This window comes from Carex rostrata, chromosome 12 (genome assembly GCF_964058835.1).
Source record: "Carex rostrata chromosome 12, lpCarRost1.2, whole genome shotgun sequence".
NCBI lineage: Eukaryota > Viridiplantae > Streptophyta > Magnoliopsida > Poales > Cyperaceae > Carex > Carex rostrata.
Genome location: NC_135929.1, coordinates 5,560,431 through 5,581,493, shown reverse-complemented (window position 1 = coordinate 5,581,493; position 21,063 = coordinate 5,560,431). Strand labels below are relative to the sequence as shown.

Below are 21,063 nucleotides of genomic sequence, written 5' to 3'. Positions count from 1 at the left end.
TCAGGTACCTCATAATGATTTTTTTCGGTTATTTTACCTGTTTTTGTATAAAATAATTTTTAAAAATAAAATTATATATAGATATATACTTGAAGATAATATGAAGATAATACATGATACAATAAATTTTGTATTTTATTAAATTTTCATAATACAAATTACTTGTATACATTATTTTTTTTTCTTGTTTTCAAAACTATCTTATCGAAAACACAAATCAAAATATCAATGACACTTTTTTTATCCATTTACCCGATCTATACCATATTTGAAAAGACGGATAAAGTAAAGATTTTTTTTCGTTATCATAATGGGTACGGATATAAAAATGTCTTCACCCGACCCGTATCATACCCGTTGACACCCTTAGTAGTATTCCGATTATTCTTTTATTTTGACAATCATTTTTCAAAGAGTATAATCCACAACAATTATACAAAAGGATCAAACTATCCTTCAAAAATTTAGTTAAGATTTTAATTTGTATAAAATTAGTAAGATTTTTCTTTTTAAAATTTAGGTATGTGTTATTTTATTCTTATACAAAATATATAATTTCATAATAATTAAGAGGACTGATCACTTGACAATGGTTATCTTGATAACCTTAAGAATGATTTTTAAGAAAACCAAATAATATTAGAAATCAAATGTTAAATTTTTAAGTATGGTATTGGACGCATACATAGCCTCACATACATCAAATATCATCATTTTTATAGATATGTTATTTGAATAATATAGATCAACTTATAATGTTAGATTTTAATTTAAGCTTTATTTTTTAGATTTGTCAAAATTGTTAAGTGATTGATCCCCTTAACAATTACAATTGATATAATAATCTTATCAGGCAACATGCAGGGGTGTCAATGGGTACGATACGGGTAGAGTGGAACTATTTTCATACTCATACCCACTAAAAATTGATCTTACCCATACTTTACCCATACCCGTTAAAAAATTTTCTTACCATATCCTACCCATACCCGTTAAGATTAACTGATAACAAAACAGTAGCGGGCGAATAATAAATAATACAAATATAATAGTTTTATTATTTTTACAAATAAATCATCAAAACTTATCATGTCATACATATGCAATCACAATTACTAATATAAAATTAAAATATAAATATGCAATTAATTCTAAGTAATAGTTTTTTATTAAGCAAAAAAAATCAAAATCACAAATATATCTTGTAACAAATTCAATTCCTCAACTAAATTATAAAACATTCAAATAAAAAAGTAAAATGTTTAGCATAATATTCTTCTTATAATATAATTTATTTTATATAATTATCCGTTATCCAACGGGTACAAAATAACATTTACCCGTACCCATACCCGTTTATCTAACGAAAAAAAATTCTTACCCATACCCATACCCAATAAATTAACGAAAAAAAAAATCTTATCCATACCTGTTTTATCGAATACGATACAGGTAGGGTAAATTGGTAAACGGGTGTCATTGACACCCCTAGCATCATGAAATAAGAAATCCTTTTAATCTAAAATTAGTATTGAATATTGTAAAGTGCTAAAATTTAAGAAAATATTGAAACAAGGGTAAATTTTATGACAGAATAAAATGTTCAGGAGGAGGATATGTGTCAAAAGTAAAAGTTTGCTTTATTAGTGTGTCACAAATAAAAAGCTTAGGGATCTCTCATGTTATTATACTTTGTAGTTATGTCTTTTATTTTTTTACTAAATGAAAATTCATTTCTTTGCGTGCGTACATTTTCCAATATTATGGTTACTTTCCAAGTCCTCATCTCTGAACAGCATCCTATTTCTCGCATTAGTTGTTTACATCTTGTATCTAACTAATCTAATCATCGGCCATTTCATTAATCTCGTCCGATAAAAGAAAGAAGAAGAATGGACGATGTTAATCAAAATTGACTGACTTTATGCACTCAAAAACATCATATAATATTCTGGTATTATTCCACATATTATGGGATTCTGGTATATTGAGTAGAATTGACTGAACCAAACCATCATGATGGTATTCTGATATTCTTGCACATTTTAATTAGGATCTGTATTCAGATACGCATAATGGAAATGATACCTAATAAATGTTTTCATACATGAGAACAAAAGCTAGAGGATGTTCATAAATCACAAGTTTATAACCTTTTTTTTCCCATTATATTCCCAACCAAGCAAATCACAGTAACGGTATACCAATTGAAAGGACTATATATACAGGTCTAAACTTCTTCACAGAATCATCCAATTAGCAAAATTCTTTTCTTTTCTTCTTGTTTTTTTTTTTTTGAGAAAGACAATTATCAAAACCCTTTTTCACTGAAAAAAATTGTTTCGGGTGTAGAAAATAGATGAAACAATATTCCACTATATATAACGACATATCTATTGATATTTACAATGTGTATTTTGTCTACGCAAAATTGAAACGAAAAAAAATACAGAATGATATTTGAGTACGTGATTCAATCTACAACATTGTTACTAAAAAGATTAAATTGATTAGCATCAAGAACTAGCTTCCTAACTGAAGAAACTGCACCAATGATACCTACTGCTGTAAATATAACCATAATTGATATATTTACCCAAAAAACAGGCTTTGCTTTAGAAGGCCGTAGTTCCATGTTGTATAAAAGCAGAGGAAGTATGAAATCTAGAGGGATAAATCCGACAGCACCTACAACTGCTACAATGTCACCGAAAAAGGGAAGCATGGCAGCCATGAATCCGCAAAAGATCATGTAAATTGTTCTTAGGATTATCCTTGGAATTAGGTTTCTCTTTGAAAACACCCCTTGGGTCGAGTCGGCTGAGTTCTTTTCCATAATCTCATAGGCTACTTGCGAGTACACCTGCATTTGAAGCAGTATTTGATAAATCAATGTCTTCATAAAAACTAGAGGTAACTAAAATTAAAGTTATGTTGGAAGAAATAACCTTTTAGCTTAATCCCAAATTTTACCACAAATATGGCATTATCCACACATTAATTCAAAAGAAAAACATAAAGAAACAGAGTATTTCCGAAATTACAGTATCCTTCAAATCATTCAACAAACACTACTTACTAGTCCAATGGCAAGCAGTTGGAGCAGGACAAAGACAACAGCAAGGCCGAGCAGCCAAGTAGGAGCCAGAGAGGGCCCACTGTCAGGCATGAGGCTCTTGAGTACATTTGAACTGACTTGGTTACCAAAGGCCCAGTAGCCAGAGATGGCGGCTGTATAAAAGGTGAAGAATATGACAACATAGCAAAGGCTAAGTGCCTTTACCATCTTCCCTGCAGCTGGAGGTGCCAAGGTCGCCTATAAAATACAAAATTGCAATTCCATGTAGATAAATTGATTGCTCAAGTTCTTTATACTAAATTGGCCTAGAGGAAAAGGATAGAAGAATTCTATGGATTATCTCTACAGATTTCTGTAGTAATAAAAAAATGGAGATTTATGAAAGCGAACATTGAGGTATTAAGAAAACTTTACTTGGATTTCAGGTAGTATTCCATTCCCGAACACAGATGCCAATATGGAGATGGATGAAAATGCATCAAATGCTCGATTAAACTTTGATGAGCTCAGGGAGTAGTCTTTTGTGGGTGCATTCCTTGATGCTCCTGTTGAATAACAGAAAATCATGATCTCATTATAATCCAAAATTTAGGATTTAAACAGAAAAAAGCAGGGAAACAACACAGTATACAATTTTATCTGCATGTGGTTTGTTAATGGTACAAGGCCACAAGACTGGAAAACCTGATACAATTTTATCTGCATCTGGTTCAATCTGCCACAGAGATGCCATTAGACAGGTTGACTGGGCTTATAGAACAAAGACATAACTTATTGATCTCTTCAGAAATCAGATTTGAACAAAAGATGTATAATGCAGCTTGAAATTTAGCTGTAGAGTTTAGGACAAAGAGGTGTGTTGCAATTATAGTTGTTAAATACATTCCATACTGACAAAAATTATGTTTCATTCTATTTCAATAGAGAAAGGGGACATTCAGAAAAATTTGTGATAAAATACAAAACAAGCACCAAAATAAAGTTGCACAAAAGTGAACGATTACAATAAAAAAAAAATGTAATCGCCACCAACACAACTCTCTGACAATGATAACTATGGAGCAAAAATGTCGATGAAGAGATGCAAGCCTTGGTTGAAAAGGAAGTTGTATTTTTGTCATATTTTGGTCGTAGTTGGTCCTTGGCATCTGTTATGCATTTATATTGGCTTTTATCTTTTGTTGAGTAGAGAAACAAATAAATTTGAAATATAATTTCATTAGAGGAGGGTTCAAATGCCTCCATTTTTTGTGCCTCCACCATACCTCCATATTTAGAAACTTTAATAACTCAAAATTTAAAACTTAGAAGCTAAAATAAAACCGTTGGATTTGATCTACATCATTTTATCTATGCACGTGTAAAAAATTATGGCATTTCAATTTTGTTTTGGTTATCATCAAGAGCTTGTAAAAAACGTACTAATGTGGATAATTTCTAGACGTTAATTTTTCAACTTGTTGATTCACATAAAAACAAAATTGAAATGTGATATTTTTCTACGAGTACATAGAGAAAATCATATAGATCACATCTAGTGGTTTTATTTTGACTTTTAAGTTTTAAATTTTGAGTTATTAAAGTTTTAAAAATGGAGGCATGATGGAGACAAAAAATGGAGGCATTTGAACTCTCCTCATTTCATTATATTACAAATATTACAACACAAATTGTCTCTGCTGCACAATTACTTGACTTCCTAGCACAACACCTAATTCAATTTCTTACTAAAAACCTCCACCTAACTACTACTTTTTTGTGGAGGTCTGTTGGTTGTCATTATGAAAGTAATGGATGTAATCATTGGTAGCTACTACCAATCATTTCAAAAAAAAAAAAAACTACTACTTTTTTGTGTGGAGAGGAACTTCATCATTTGCTAATTCTTGATGCCAAATGGGTCTAAGAAAATATCTAATTACTTTCTAGAAATATCTAATTTCTAGAAGATGAGCTCAAACTTTCGACTAAATATTATCGTTTATTTAATTTGGATTTCGAGCTAATGGTGCAATATTGCCTATATTCAACATTTTGGCGCTTGGTTTTGATGGGTTATGCTGGGGGTTATCTTAGGTGACTTAACCTAGCCATGAGTGCTTATCCAGAATCCGAAATGACTCAAACTGACTCAACTGAGTACCCAAATTTGACGTGAACCTGAAGGCTCGGAGAAGATTTTGCACGAGCTGATAAACTACTCCGCCATTTTGCTACCTCCATTAATTGTGTGTTAATATTTTGAGTTTTGTTTTACTAAATTACCTTCGATTTTACTGTATCTGCAGATGCATTAATTTTTGTAAATGTAGCATTCACTAACTTGCTTACACCTAAGAATAAGACGTTGCATTTACTGGTATTCTGACAGACATGTGAAGCTGGTGTCATATTCATTGTGAATGTAGGTGTCAAAAAGTAATTAATAGAAACAGCATAAACATAAGCATACAAATATTCTTAACTTATCTTTGGACTGATTATTTATGCAAAGAGGGCAATTTGAAATTTCATTCCCTCTAGCATAAGCTAGACCATTCTTTAGTGCTCCTGTAAGTGTTTCTTTCTACTCATATACTTGTCAAAAAATGAACAGTATCTACTACCCTAGCAATTAATGATGTGAAGGGTCCTTTTGTTTTTATCCTACAAGTGGCACATTGATATTTTCGTTTGGATAAAAAGCCCAAGCCCGTTTCATTACAGAAACAAGTGAAGTTACATTTGTGGACTAACATGTATAGCTCACAAGCACAAAATGATACCCTCTATACCAAGTGGCCCATCGATATCACAAATATCAATTTGATACATCACTAATTCCATCTTGTCATTAGTAATTTCCAATATACCAAAATCCACAAAAGTTCATATGCCGGACATCTTTTCAAGATGGCATACCATTTCATGTAGGATTTTTTTTTTTTCTGGGTATGATGGTTTTTGTTTATGCGATAAACTTTCTGATGTTTAAGAGAAATAAAGAAGAGAGGGGGGATATATACCTACCAGCTCGAATGCAACCGACAACAACAAGAAGGGTATAGCCCAAGCAGAGAAGGAGGGAAGCAAGGTTGATGTGCCGAAGGGAATGAAAGGAAGGCAGCTGAGATAGTATAATTAGGACAACCGTCACTATTATTATGAAATGGTACAGCTTTAGCGGGCCATCAGGATACAGATCCGAATACATGATCTGATGAGATGCAAAAATCACAGGGTTACTTAATCACAATAACAGTTTCAGGGATATAGAAGATAGAAGACTAAATGAAAACAACAGTTCTGACTTCTGTCCTTGTCATAAAAAATGCATATGCACTTGCCACTTGACAACGATAGAAATCATAAAAAATGCATATACACTTGCCACTTGAGTACTTGACAACAAATAGTGGTGCTAACACATCACACATGCCCGACATTTAATACAAATACAATGGGCAGTACACACGCAACAGGTTAACAAAATGGCACTCCATGTCTACTTTGGCAAAGATACATCTTTTCTTTTTGGATCTCATCCGGATTGTATTCTTTCAATATAGTATACTCTCTTTTTCGACATACTTGCAAGTCATAAAAGCTTTGTCATAAAAAACAATTAAAAAAAAAAGTCATAAGAGCTTTGTCAGATTTGTAGATCTAACTGCTGCTACACAATTCCAGATTTCCAAGAGATAAAATCTGTTCAATGCAGTCAATCCATGTGCAATAATGGCAAACCAAACATTTATAGCTAACTCAATTAATATTGGTCAAGGCAACTCTGAGTTAAAATTTAATGTGACTTTAGTACAGCCAACATGCATATGGTCAAGGCAACTCAATTAATATTGCTTCAATTTTTTTTATAAGCCGCTTATCATATTAGCATAATTTATTGACCATCCATGATCAAGTAGAACGAGGGTGATCTTAAGTCCAAAATCTATCAGAGTAACTTAAAAGATGAATTCAAACTGTTAAAATCAATCTATATTACGTGATGTGTTACATGTAAAATTAATATATTTGAATTGATTTAGTATAAAGTCAGGTGCTCAAAAAATAATGAAAATGAATGACTTAAAAATTTAAAATTAATTTATAAACTTTCCTTTTTACCACTTGACTTAATACTAGATTAATTCAAAAGTTTATAATTTTTTGTATATAAACACATCACTCGCAAGTCAGAATGGTTTCAACGGTTTGGATTTGTTGTTTGAAACTAATGCGATAGGTTTTGGACTAATGGTCTACAAATGACTTGGTGAGCTTGAGAATATCCTAATTTTACTCCAATATTTGTGTAAAAATTGTTGTATTTGTATTTCTCCATATAGAGTAAATACTATTTAAAAGAAATGACCAAAAATACATACTTAAACAACTGCTACTATATTAATATTTCACTTAAAAATATCCAATTAATATTGTTATCTAATTCGCCCAAGAAAAAAATAGGATGCGTTTAGATATTTACTTTTTAGAGAAAAAAAACACCCAAGAAATAAAAAGATTTTAAATTCTAACCTGGAGGCAATTTCCTGCCAGTAAAATCGACCCGATGCTAACTCCGACATTGATTGTCGCTTGCACAATTACCACGAAATAAAACATCCATCCGGATCCTTCAAAAAGAACAAAGAAAACAGCATGCAAAACTTTTATACGATTCACCCTCTAAAACAACAGAAATTACAAAAATTACAAACATGGCACTAAGGCGAAAACGAACCGAGAATGTCAGCTGCCAACTCTCGAAACCGTATATGTCTCCTCCCATGGCTCTCGCAGTGATCCAAAACCTTCGACATGAGCGCATAATTGTAGTATGTGACGAAAAACACAACCGTCAATGACGTCATACCCAGGCCCCACCCCATGCCCCGCAAGGCATATGGAAGTGTTAGAACAGTGGGTCCCACTATCGCCGTGGTAAGGTGGAATCCCGCATGATACCATTTCCCTATCAGTAATGAAAGAAAATTCGACAGAAATACCAAATTAAGTTACTCTGTTCAATTTCAATTGTTATCGGCTTGGGTCGGACTGGATTTGTGAAAGATCAGACCTTTAGACTCGAGCACAAAGGTGGCACCGGCGTCACCGGGGTCCGGCTTGGCGTTTCTTGCACCAGATTCCTCCTCGTGAAAGGAGGCATAGGGAGATTTTTCGCTCATCTCATATAGTTAGAATTTGAACTTGCAAGCATAAACTTCGGTCTTATTGAGGGTTTTAGGTGTAAAACGATTCGAGAAAAAGCTATGGAAAAGAGAGGGAGATTACAGGAGAGGATCGAAAAGGAGAGGCGGAAGCCGATTTAAGAGAGCGCGCCAGAATTTGGTAGGTCCGGTGTTGTAAGCCGACTCAGTGACTCCGGGGTTTATATTAACAATTTAGAATGCCCACGTGTCAGTGAGTAAAAGGAAGTACTGTTCAGAGAGAAACTGGTCTATGGAAAATTCTCAAAAGCGCCAGATTTATAGAATCATTTTAGATATTTAGTTGTTTTTTTCCTTTTTTTTTAGTAAATATTTAGTAGTTGATAAGCGTATCCCAATAGTATCCCCGGGATGTCCTCCCGTGCTATTTATTCCTGAATGTTTTATATGTTGTATGTTTAATTTGTACAATTTTTCCTTCTAAAAATGTCAATATAATATATAATTAGATATTCAAATTCTTTAACAATAGATAATATATAAAAGAATTCAACAATCAAAACATGTCTAAGGGCTTTGATCTAGTACAGCGGAAAGACTTCAGTACTTACTACTGAGTATGTATATTATTCTGTTGTTAGAGGCGGAACCAGGTGGTGCGAGTGGGGGTCAGGCACCCCCCATCAACCATGATGAGTACATATATTGCATGTATATATAGTATTAAAATAGTGTATAAATTCTAATTAGCACCCTCAAACCCCCTCCCCCCCCCCCCCCAAAAAAAAAAATTTCAGCTCCCCAAATTCAAATTCTGGTTCCGCCCTGTCTGTTGTTTTATTGTTTAAAGTCATTGTTGATGCAGTTATTTGAGTGCTGATGTCTACAAATTCAGTTGGTGGCAATTGGTAGAGTGGAAAAAACGTGCCGTGTTGTGACTTTGATCTCATGCCGTGCTATGTCGTAGTCAAGTTAATTTTTTACGTGTCGTATCGTGCCGTAACCAAAATGTCAAGAGGTGGTCATGGCACGCAAATGGTCACACCACGTGAGTGACGCCGTGTCCAAATGTGCCCTGGCCAAACGTGACTCACATGACCATTTTATCATAATTTAAGTTAGTTTATTTAATATTCACCATTTGATCAAGATCTAACGGTCCTAATTACACGTGACTCGCATGACCACGTGCCGTGCTGTGACTAGATATTTTGCTTGATGCGTCGTGCTGTGCTAAATTTTCAAAAGATGATCACAACATGCGAATGATTACAGCACGGGACACGCGAGTCACAGCACATAACCAACACGCATATTGTTGGGTTTTGACGGTTCAAACCCATTGATTAAGTCTGTTGGGGTTTTGACTGTTCAAACCCATTTATTTGCTTAAGATGCGAAAAGAACGTAAAACAAAAATTTTACTTCTAACTTAAGCAAAGGATTAAATGGGGGGTATGTTAGGAAACTTTCCAAGGCGGTCCACCTTCAGTATTCCTTTGGCATCAAAACCCAATTTAATCATTTTACATATCTACTCCATAATTGATTTCTAAAACTTTAATCTACTTACCAATTAAATAGATTAATATAACATATTTATACCTTGATTCCAAATTCCAATTGGAAAGCCGACCAAGCAAGAAGAACGATCAGGAATGGTTGCCTCGGAGTATCAAATGTATGATACCTCTATTGGTTATCTACCAGGACTAACCAGAGAGCGGTTTATTTTTTTTGCCAGAAATATCGTAAATTGCAGAAATCTGCAAAAACACTATTCACCGAGAAAATGACAAAATAATAATATTTACGACCTACAGTTATTCCGATTCACTAATAAGCAAAAACAAAAATATCGTGACTTTCGCAAATATATTATTTTCGAATCCCGTAACAACCGTAAACTGAGAAAGAGAGAAAATAGATTACCGAATCGATTCGGTATCAGTGAATTAGTAAGTTTCTCTCTCCATGTACCCCTCTATTTATAGGCTCTTGAGGAGGTTTGCAAAAGACCGAAATACCCCTCAACATATGCCTATTTACAAGATATGTCATTGAATGGATAAGGATGATGACATGTCATATAGATAAGATCGATGGCGTGTCATGTGGATAAGATCGATGACGTGTCATGTGGATAAGATCGATGACGTGTCATGTGGATAAGATCGATGACATGTGAAAAGACCAAAATGCTCTTAGTCCAAATTCAGATAATATCCATATAATTATTCTGAACAATTATATTTCTTGCGATTATTGTTTCGGTAACTTTTATACAACATAATGTGTACGTTTATAAATTAACTTTTGTTTTTGCTTGTCATCTTATATGACATTTATAATTTAATTATAACACGTATAATTAATTATAACCATCTTATTATTAATCATAATCAATTTATAATTAATCAACAAGATTCTCCGATTAGCTCCTATACGGTGTGACTCAATAGGATCTGTGTTATGTTGGTAAATAGAATTAAAACTGTTTTAACTTCTATAATCATAGGAGGCATCTGACATCTGCACTATGACCATCCAATTACACAGATGATGTTGTACTGTACAATACCACGATCCAGTAAACTATTTACTTGTATCAGTTCTTCTCTCTCATAGCTATCAGATCAGTTTCAAGGTAGGTGTGTGTCATCCTTGCAAACTTAATCTTTTCTTGATCTTAAGCAGATTATCAAATATAATTACTCTTGTAATTATACCGGTAGCAGATAATCTTACTCTATCAAGAGATCCAATGATGCTATAGCTCGTATAAAGATATAAGGGACAATAGTACTTTTGGTAAACTATCACTTCCTCAGCTAAGTTATGTATACCGAAGAGCTACCGTTATAACTGCATTTTACTGACAGCGTTAGGTAACAATCACACACACACATTTCTTAGTAGGAACGATGAATACCTCATACTGTAGAACTTAACACTGAATGAAAACATTAATGACACGAACACAATTCCATTTAATGTTTCATTCGGAGTCTGTCAAATATCATGTTCCTAGAACATATATCTGTGTGATTAAAATGACATCTCTTGTCAGTGGTCTGCAAAACTTGACCATTTTTTAATCCACACACTAACCTTGTAGCGGTAATTAGTGTTCCTGCTAATTACCTCAGTCAGAGACTTTTAAGAGTATATATCATATGTATTATGAAGTTTCACAATTTCAGTCATGAACTCGGAATGATTCATAAATGCAATAATACTCAATGCAACAAAATGATATATAATTAAACATCCAATTCATAAACAAAGCTTTATGATAAATTATTGTATTATTGACTTCTAGATTATTACAAATTAACACATATTGTGTCGTTTCATGCCATAATCATGACGTTCCGTGACAAAACCGACTCCCACCGTACTATTTTTCTCACTTCAGCAAGTGACGAGGAAGGTCTAGCTAACTAGCTTGCTTACTCTTGTAATTTTTAGTAAGATAAAAATAGAGTCAAAGTTTTAACTTTAATTTCAAATATATATTTAGAGCGTTGCTCTTAGCCATTTAACCAATTACTACTAGTTTTCTCGAAATTTTTATTTATATTTCTTTTAGAAAAAAAATCAAAACACCTTAAATTATGGAGAATTCAAAAAATATCAAGACCTCCAAATCAATATGCAACTTCATTTTTTTTTAGGAGGGAGAACGCAAATTGTCTTGGAGGCTCCTCAAAAATCTAAATATATTTAACATTACAGTCATTATTTGGATTTTTGGGAGGTCACCAAACCAATGTGCGCCCATCTAAAAATGGATCCGTATATTGATTTGGAGACCCTAGTATTCTTCGAATTCCCTACAAAACATAATTTTTTGGTTTATTTTTTTTAATATGATATAAATAAAAATTTCGGCTGGTTTTCGCTTGTTTTGTTCTTAGAAATGTATATTTGTAATCACTCTTTAACCAATTACTACTAGTTTTCGCACAATCTATTACATCCCTCTGTTAATTAACGGATAGAACTTACAAATTACTCCGTTAATCTTTGTACGGAAGCGAAAGCGAAAATAAATCTTACGAGCGTAGCAGTATCACTGGTTCTGTAAGAAATCACAAGTCGGCGCTAGAAGCCTTGCGTTTTTCACGACCTAAAACTTTCAAGCCTTAACAAAGTGCTTCTTGGTGCTCTCTATCTTTTCTTTCTTTCTTGGCAGTCACTATTCACACGTTTTTAGATAGAGAGAAGAGACAGAAGGATAGAGTTTATATAAAAACCAATGCATCTCTTCATAAAGGGCATGCACCTCTTCATAACGGATTAGATTTTGAATTCGAATTTTTCATAATAAACGTACCATTTAATAAGTCCAACATCTACTATCGTTGGTTTCTGACCACTTATGTCTTGATACAAATAACGAAATTAAAGATAATTTATAATTTATAAACCTTCGCCAAGCAATTTATGTAATATAAATTGTTAAATATATAAACATATGTGAAAAATAATAGGATTTCTTACTAACTTTTATAAAGTTTTTATACAAATTGTTAAGTGATATTTTGGGAGATCAAAAATTTTGAGGATCATGTCGAGATGAGATTTATATATTTTCTTAATAATATTGAGTTTCTTACTAATTTGCTGCTACTCTCAAATGAACTTATGTTCTTCCAAAATAGATGGTCTTAATTGTGAATGTATAATAAACTGAATCTACACTAGAAATATTTTTATTTTATTTTGTAATCGTGTGTTTCGTATTAACAATATATGAGTAAACATTTTGTGTGGAAGGTCGTGAGTTTAAAATCCATATAGATATTCTTATAAATATTGTAAATATTAGAATTTGAAATACTAGATTTCCATCTTTCTTAAAAAAATATAATAAAACTTATTTTGATAAATGAATATAAGATATTTCTGTTGATAAAAATTTGAAGACAAAACAGAATCAGTCTTTGATAGTAAAGACAATATTTTTTGTGTGAGAGGTCGCAAATTCAAATTTATAAGAATTTAAAAAATATTTAATAGTTTGATGATTTAAGCTCCAGCCTTTACTAAAAAAAAAAAAAAAATTGGAAAACAAGTGCAGTTTTCGAATGAGCAATTGTTGGGTGTTATATTTCTACCGGAGAGAAGACAAATATCAATGTGCAAAAAAATAGAAAAGCATCTTCTTATTTTAAATTAAATAACAATTAGTTACATCGTGCAGAATTTTGGAGAGTCAACAACGAAAACTTGTATTTTTGCCAACTGTCATTTTCGGAAATTAATTTTCTTAAGACAAAAATTGTTTTTTATAAAACTATCGTTTATCTCAACAACTAAAGCACAAATTTATCAAGTCAGAATTAAAATTGGAAATTCAACTCCGAATCTCCGATGTAGATGTTCTTATATATTTAAATTTTGGGACGAGATATGAGTACCCGCACTCTCATTCCCCCATTATCCCTCCAATTTTATTTATTCAATCTCATTCACATTTTTCATAATCTATAAGAAATTTTGCGAATCTAAAACCACGAACGTCTTCTATGCAATTTTATCTTTCAAATGAGATTCATGATGACATACTTTCGAGCTCGTCATCACACACGTATTTATACCTCGTCATTTAAGTATTTATACCTAGTATTTTTCACATATGACACTGCTGACATTTAAAAGTATTAATATCAAGTATTACAAGTATTTATACCTATGGACGGAAGTATTTATACCTATGTGGTCAACTATTTTTGTTAGAGAAAGGTTGATGCAGGGACGATTAGAGAAATGTGATGCGGAGATGCGGGGTCCACGATTAGGGATAAAATACTTACAAGTATAGGTATAAATACTTGCACAATGAGGTATAAATATTTGTGTGACGATGAATCCAAAAGTACGTCATTATGGATCTCATTTGAAAGATAAAATTGCGTAGAATACGTTCATGATTTTAGATTCGCAAAATTCCTCATAAAATGTGAGAAATGTGGAAGATATTGAAAAAAAAAAAAAAAAAACTCACCTCTAAAAATGTGTATGATTCTTCTCCCATGTAGTTTGAGTTGTTCATCTATATAGTTATATCAAGTTAGACATGTAAGTATTAATATCTTAATTTGCAAGTATTAATTTATTATCTTTTAAGTATTTATACCCATGAATTTAATTAAACTTGGAAGATCACAGTGTTGTGAATAAATTTAATTAAACTAGTTAGTTAAGTTAGTTTATGGGAAATTAAAATATGTTTAAGAGATGGTGGTACAATGCGGGTACTGGAGTGTGGGGATTGAAATAATTATTCTTAAATTTTTTTAGTTCAGTTAGATAACACAAATTAGAAGTCTAACTCCAATACAAACTCTACCTTTTGCATGTCCTGATTTTGTGTGGCGAGTACTAAGTGTTGAAGAATGTGGCTGGTTATTTCTTTTTTTCGGACTAGTAGGTTTTTTGCATTTGTATTTTTATTTGAGGAGGGATCCGATTACCATAATTTTGAGTTACCACAAAATTACCACAATCATTTTCTATATTTTCAAATTCCAATTCGTCGATCCAAACCGTTCAACATGATTTCCACAATAAAATGTGCTTCCAGGTCAAATTAAAAAAAAAAATTGAATTTTTTTACTATTTATTAAAATGGGTACAAAATTCAATGGTTTGAATTTGACTATTTTTTGTAAAATACTTAATAAATAGTAAAAAAATTCAAAAAAAATGTAAAATTTGATGTGCAAGTACATTTTATTATGGAGATCATGTTGGAGGGTTTGGATCGACGATTTAGACTTTGAAAATGTAAAAAATAGTTGTGGTAACTTTGTGGTAACTCAAAATTGTGGTAATCGGATCCCTCTTCTTTTTATCTTTAGTGTCGGACTGAACCAAATCATCATCAAATTTTCCGTACTGTACTCTGATTAGCATAAAGAAATTATATACTAGTATCGTGCTCATGCGTTGCAACGGAGACATATTATAAGAAAAAAAAACATATCAATGAAAATAATAATTATCCAAAAATTAAGAAATATGTTAATAGATAATTTATATGATTATGTATTTTAATTAACTTAAATTGTGATCTCTGATAATAATTTGATGATGTGATGATTCTTTATTTTTAAGTACCAATGATATCAAATAATAGCTTGATTCGAATCTAATATCAAATATCGTATAATAATTCAATATCGACATATAATATGATATCAAAAAACACAAATAAAAAATGTTATCATGTATATACACACACATTATAAGAGAAATATACACACACTTTCCAACTTATATTCTTCTTTGTTTCCAATTTAGAATATATATACACACACACATTGATATATTATATATTGAAAATATATTCTAAATTGCCTGCAACAATATGTATGGAAACAAAGAAAGAGAAATAAAAAAAAATTGATTTCCATTGTGATTCGTATAGAAACGAAGAACAAGGAAACAAAGAAATAAGAAAATGGAAGGTGAAATTTGCTCAATTGAAGATGAGAAATATGAAAACAAAGAAATAAGAAAGCAGAGAAATATATCGCTAAATTTCAGAGTCTATTCAATTTTAATTGTAACGTATCGTATGACAGCACATGTGGTGAGTATGTTTTTAACTAAATTTAGATTTTTATACATAAAACATATGCATTTAATTAAAAGAAGACAAATTATGTAATTGGAGAGTTGAGATTAAATCCGAAGATTCATCTTTCAATCGTAGCCATTGGCGGATCGGACACCCAACGTGCAATGGAGATATTGAATCAATCTTGAACATCTGTGAACAGTATTGGCTGTTAGATTTGCATCATCTGGCTTTCTGGCGTAATTTGTTTGGCGGTCATGGTGCATCATTCATTTTTTTTGCCTATCTAAATCATATATAATCTTCAATAGAAATACCAGATTACCAGTTAAAGCAAAATGATTGCTATGAGCAATCCAACTCCATAAACATATAGATATAGAAATAATTTAACTTCAGTCAAGGGCTCAAGGCATTCAGAGATCATGAGACATGACATGGTATAGTATGGACCGGTACGGATTTGCTGGGCTGTTGCTAGTTGCTATTGTTAAGGTTTGACCGTCAGATCTATTTTTGGCACCCCTAATTAGGCTCTTGGACTGTTTTCTTTTTAGACTGGGATTTGGTGATTATTTATTTTTATACCAAAGTGGTTCAATTTCCTCCCTTTTTCATAATTTTGGAGGGAGAAGGCAATTGATATTTTTATTAAAAACATGTTATATAATACTTGATCAACGTCATAGTAGAAAAGATATGATATTTTATTAGGTTATCGTTTGCTCTTATTATTGACTTGCTCTTATTATTCACTAATATATGATAAAGAAATCAAATAAAAATTAATCACATCTAATGATAGAAAAACAATATTTCAATCTCCATTACAACGTATGGGTACTTGACTAATGGGAAAAAAAAATAACAGTGCTTTGAACTTATTTTGGAAGACACGATTATCTAAAAAAAAAAACTCTAAAATAAAAAGAAAATATTGAAATTTTAAAAGCTCAGTTGGAATAGAGAAAAAAAATCAAAATCAACAAGGTGAAATTAATATAAACGTCAAAAGTTTTTCCTCTATTTTACCGCGTCAACAATTTTTTTTCCCTATTTTATAGCATCTGATATCTCTGTTTTCTTCACTAGAATTTTAATTAATTATTTTTCTCTTCAGAATCAGAACAGTCAAGTTCAAAACTTTAGTCCAACTAATTCAAAACAAATTTATTTAAATTGTGAAGAATGTCATATTATTAATATATGTTATATAGACTTTGATTTTTATTAGAATATTTTTTAAATATACCATATTTAATCGGTTAGCCTTCCCCGTACTCAAAATTTAGTTCCGTGCGTGGGTGGAAGCGCAGAATCTGTATCCTCTCGGGTATTGCAGAGGATCACCCTCACTTTACGGTTTGAGATTAAATTTCAACTGGTTTGATATTCAAGCTGCAATGGGGGCAGTATTTTGAGCTTTGAGATTCGTGCCAAGTTAAAAAGAACGGTTCAGATCTAGTAATTTTAAAAGATTCCCTTATTAGGTATTGGAGAGGATGTGAATTCGGAAGCGCACCCCTAACCAACCTACCTTTTGAAATTATAAGAGTATAAATGTATAATGTACCTTTGCCTGCAGGGTCTTCTATAGTACAGGTATATTGGAGTGGTCGTCAATATATCGAGGTCTAAGCAGGACCGTGCACTTTGGGATACAACATGGGCGGTTGGGACATGGGATTTATGATGTTGTCGCAAAAAAACAAGCCTGTGTGGGTGCCCGCTGATTAATTACACTGCGTTAGATACAGCAGCATGGCAATCGTTTAGCTAAGGGCTTGATAATAATTCTGGATGGCACTTGCTGCATCGGAATTTCTAGATTAATTAAGCCCAGTAGTTTCTTTGGTTCCTGTAAATAACTCTTTAGAGCTTTAATTATTTTTTCTATTATCAATATATTGTCAGGGCTTTCTCCTTTGACCTTCAAAAAAAATAAATTATAAGAGTAGCTAAGCGACTCCTGACTGAATTCGTATCCTCTGCATTAACTCAAAAGATAATTTTTTGAATTAATGCATCTGAACCGTTTGATATGTTTTAAGATCTGTACGAATTAGATCACACTAATATTAAAGAGTCTTTGAATTATAGACTGTGACTGAATTAGCACTCTTTGAAATCAGACGGTCGAGAAGTGTTAACTCAGAAGTACTCTTTTGAGTTAATGCGGACTCCTCCCGAGTCCCGACTAACCTTTAGATCCGCCGTTGCATCAAAAAATGATATTCGTCGTTTTCTCTTTTTCTTTTGCATCAATATTCGTCGTTTTCATTCTCTAGCGCAACACTGTACTGTAACAAATTTAATGATGATGAGAAAGAAGCCTCTAGCTCCCCCTCGGCCCCGAATTCACATTCTCTCCAATACCTGATAAGGGAATCTTTTACAATTACTAGATCTGAACCGTACTTTTTAACTTGGCACGAATCTCAAAGCCCAAAAATGGGGCCCCCTACAGTGACCTGAATCCCAAGCCGGTTGAGATTTAATCTCAAACCGTAAAGTAAGTGATCCTCTGCAATAATTGTGCAATACCTGAGAGGATACGGGTTCCCTCGGCCCCTCCCCTCTGGCCCTGTCTGTCTTCACAACCATCTCGTTCAAAATTTGCAAAGCTTCCTGGACCCTGGTCCCTGGTCTACTGTTTAAAGCTAAAACTATTATTTTACTTTGTTATTAATATTAATTTATATTTTTAATTGATTAAATTAAGAAATGGACATAATAGTTAAATAAGCAAGTTTAGATGGAAAAATAACTAATGTGTTTTATTATGGGTATATATCTAAATCATCCCCGCCCACCCCCCCACCCCGGCATTTTTCCCCAAATAATGGCGGGACCTGTAAAATAACTTTCATTTGGTCAACACCATCATTTTCCTTGTGGACAAATTTCCTCAAACAAAAAAAATTGCAATCATGTTTCTAGTGAATTCAACGACTCAATCATGGGAAGTTTTGGGGCAATTCGACCCGTCAGACCCGGCCTTCTGGAAGGAATTCCTGACGGGGATGCTGAAGCCTGTGGCGGCAACAGCGTTGGTGGTCATGGCCATGGCTCTGTCTTACAGCCAGAAACTCGCTCTGGAGAAGGAGATGCTCTTCGCCATGGCTAGAGCCTTTCTCCAGCTCTCTGTCATTGGCTTTGTTCTTGGGTTCATCTTCACTCAGAAAAACGCCGGGTGGATCCTCCTTGCTTATCTCTTTATGGTATGAAGTGAAGCACATAATTTATATTGAAAAAACATATTTTCCATAATTTTTCTGTCACATGTTGTTCCTTCATCTGATTGTTTGGTTATGTATTGTTCAATAATCAATAGCAAGGTCTTGATTCAGACTTTCTTATACTGACACCGGACCATTTATACAAGTGCAGAGAATGAATTAACCATCACTTCCAATCAAGCAGCCTCTTGATTTCAATTATAAATTTAGGTAATCTCTCACCCATTTTTTTAAGAAAAAATGTGACAAGAAAATCTACTGATTTTTTTTTTAATTATGTGATTATTAAATTACATCGATATGGATTTTCAGGTGTCAGTGGCAGGATATACGGCCGGTGAGAGAGCCAAACAGGTGCCAAGGGGGAAATACATAGCAGGGATATCAATTTTGGCAGGAACTTCAGTCACAATGCTTATTCTGGTGGTGTTAAATGTTTTTCCCTTCACCCCAAGGTATATCATACCAATAACAGGGATGATGGTCGGTGATGCCATGACAGTAACTGGAGTGACCATGAGAAAGCTCCATGACGATGTCAAGATCCAAAAGAACTTGGTTTGCATCTATTGACTTGCTCTTTCTTCTTTTCCTTTATTTTAATTTGCTTCTTAATATTGGTACATGACAATTTCATGGTGACCAGTATACTAGTTGTAGACAGCACTGGTACAGTACAGAAATAATTGGCAACTGGCAAGTAATAATTCCTGTATCTGTAATGACTCTGAATTATGAAAATTGCTTAATAAAGTTTGACTTTACCTTCATTTTGCAAAGTAATACATAACAAACCAGAGAGAGGAAAAAAAGTACTGAAGGTCTCAAAGTCAGTCAAATTGATGAAGGTACAACACGAGGTCAGGCAAATCTATACCAATATCTATTACTAACTAGTCGGGTTTAAATAGCTAATCGGGTTTAAACCCATTAACTAATTAGGTACTCGACAAAAAATAATATCTGTATTTTTCAATATTCTTGATTTGTAGTTTCTGATTCTCTAACATACAATTCTAATTACTAATCATAATTCAATAAATTTATTTTAATTTTAACTCTAAATTTAACCCAAATTACAAATCAAACATTCAGAGGGGGGACAAAAAAATTTCAGGCCCCGGGACCATGTGTGTCCGTCCCTGCCTACAAGCCTTATAAAACCAGAAAAAATACCAAGAGGCTAATAAATATGGATCGGAGCCAATTTTGATCTATGAATTATACAAAAAGTCGCAATTTATGCAGGTTGAAACTGCTCTAGCTCTTGGTGCAACACCCCGACAGGCTACACTGCAACAAGTGAAACGGTCATTGAGTATTGCCTTATCTCCAAACATCGATCATGCGAAGACGGTGGGTCTAATTTCTTTACCGGGCATTATGACAGGTCTGATTATGGGTGGGGCTTCCCCAATAGAGGCTGTGCAACTCCAGATAGTGGTCATGTACATGATGATCGGTTCATCGACTGTTAGTAGCATACTGTGTACATACCTCTGTTGGCCAGCATTTTTTACCAAGGCGTATCAGTTGAAGTACAATGTCTTTTCTGTTGATTAATTATGTGGGGCTCCTTTTATTGTCAATTTCGTCTGTTGTCTTTTTTCTTTCTTCTATTTTGTTGGACCTCGTCTGTAACCTTTATCTCTCCTTTAAGAGGATAATTTTTTATAGAAAAATTTTAGGTTGTGATGGTCTCAAACAGGAATTACTGCTTAACACAATCAAAGTCCGAGAAAATATGTTCACAGTCAGATATTGACGTCTCCTCTCTTTGATTGTTTTAAGTAGTAATTTATCGACCATAGAATTAATTATTTTTTATTGGCAATCAGATATTGACGTCTCCGCTCTTTGATGAATTCATATCACCTAAGGTACCAGAATATTTTTGTTTAATCCGGACCATTCAATCATAGATTCATAGTCCGTAGGAATATTAAATGGGCCCAGGGCCTTGTACATTCTATCTTGGACTTGATTGATCTAGATTATGATCGG

At 33.0% G+C, this 21,063-nt stretch overlaps 2 protein-coding genes across 3 annotated transcripts; one reads left to right on the top strand and one right to left on the bottom strand.

Moving 5' to 3' along the window:
- Window positions 1–2,370: 2,370 nt before the first annotated feature.
- LOC144563248 (putative GABA transporter 2) lies at window positions 2,371–8,364 on the bottom strand. Its single transcript, XM_078312692.1, has 7 exons — window positions 8,139–8,364; window positions 7,803–8,033; window positions 7,598–7,695; window positions 6,089–6,275; window positions 3,494–3,624; window positions 3,080–3,316; window positions 2,371–2,863 (listed from the first exon to the last, which is right to left on the bottom strand). Exons 1-7 carry the CDS (start codon window positions 8,245–8,247, stop codon window positions 2,474–2,476), a joined length of 1,383 nt encoding a protein of 460 aa, XP_078168818.1. The 5' UTR covers window positions 8,248–8,364; the 3' UTR covers window positions 2,371–2,473.
- A 10,292-nt stretch (window positions 8,365–18,656) lies between these two features.
- On the top strand, window positions 18,657–20,645 carry LOC144563539 (UPF0014 membrane protein STAR2-like). 2 transcript variants are annotated; one of them, XM_078313035.1, is made up of 3 exons: window positions 18,657–19,041; window positions 19,372–19,617; window positions 20,308–20,645. In XM_078313035.1, the coding sequence occupies exons 1-3, from the start codon at window positions 18,751–18,753 to the stop codon at window positions 20,620–20,622; spliced, it is 852 nt and encodes a 283-aa protein (XP_078169161.1). In that variant the 5' UTR covers window positions 18,657–18,750; the 3' UTR covers window positions 20,623–20,645. The 2 variants fall into 2 exon arrangements, with proteins under 2 accessions (XP_078169161.1, XP_078169160.1); XM_078313034.1 differs by having other exon boundaries at window positions 18,686–19,041; window positions 20,293–20,645.
- Window positions 20,646–21,063: the final 418 nt, after the last annotated feature.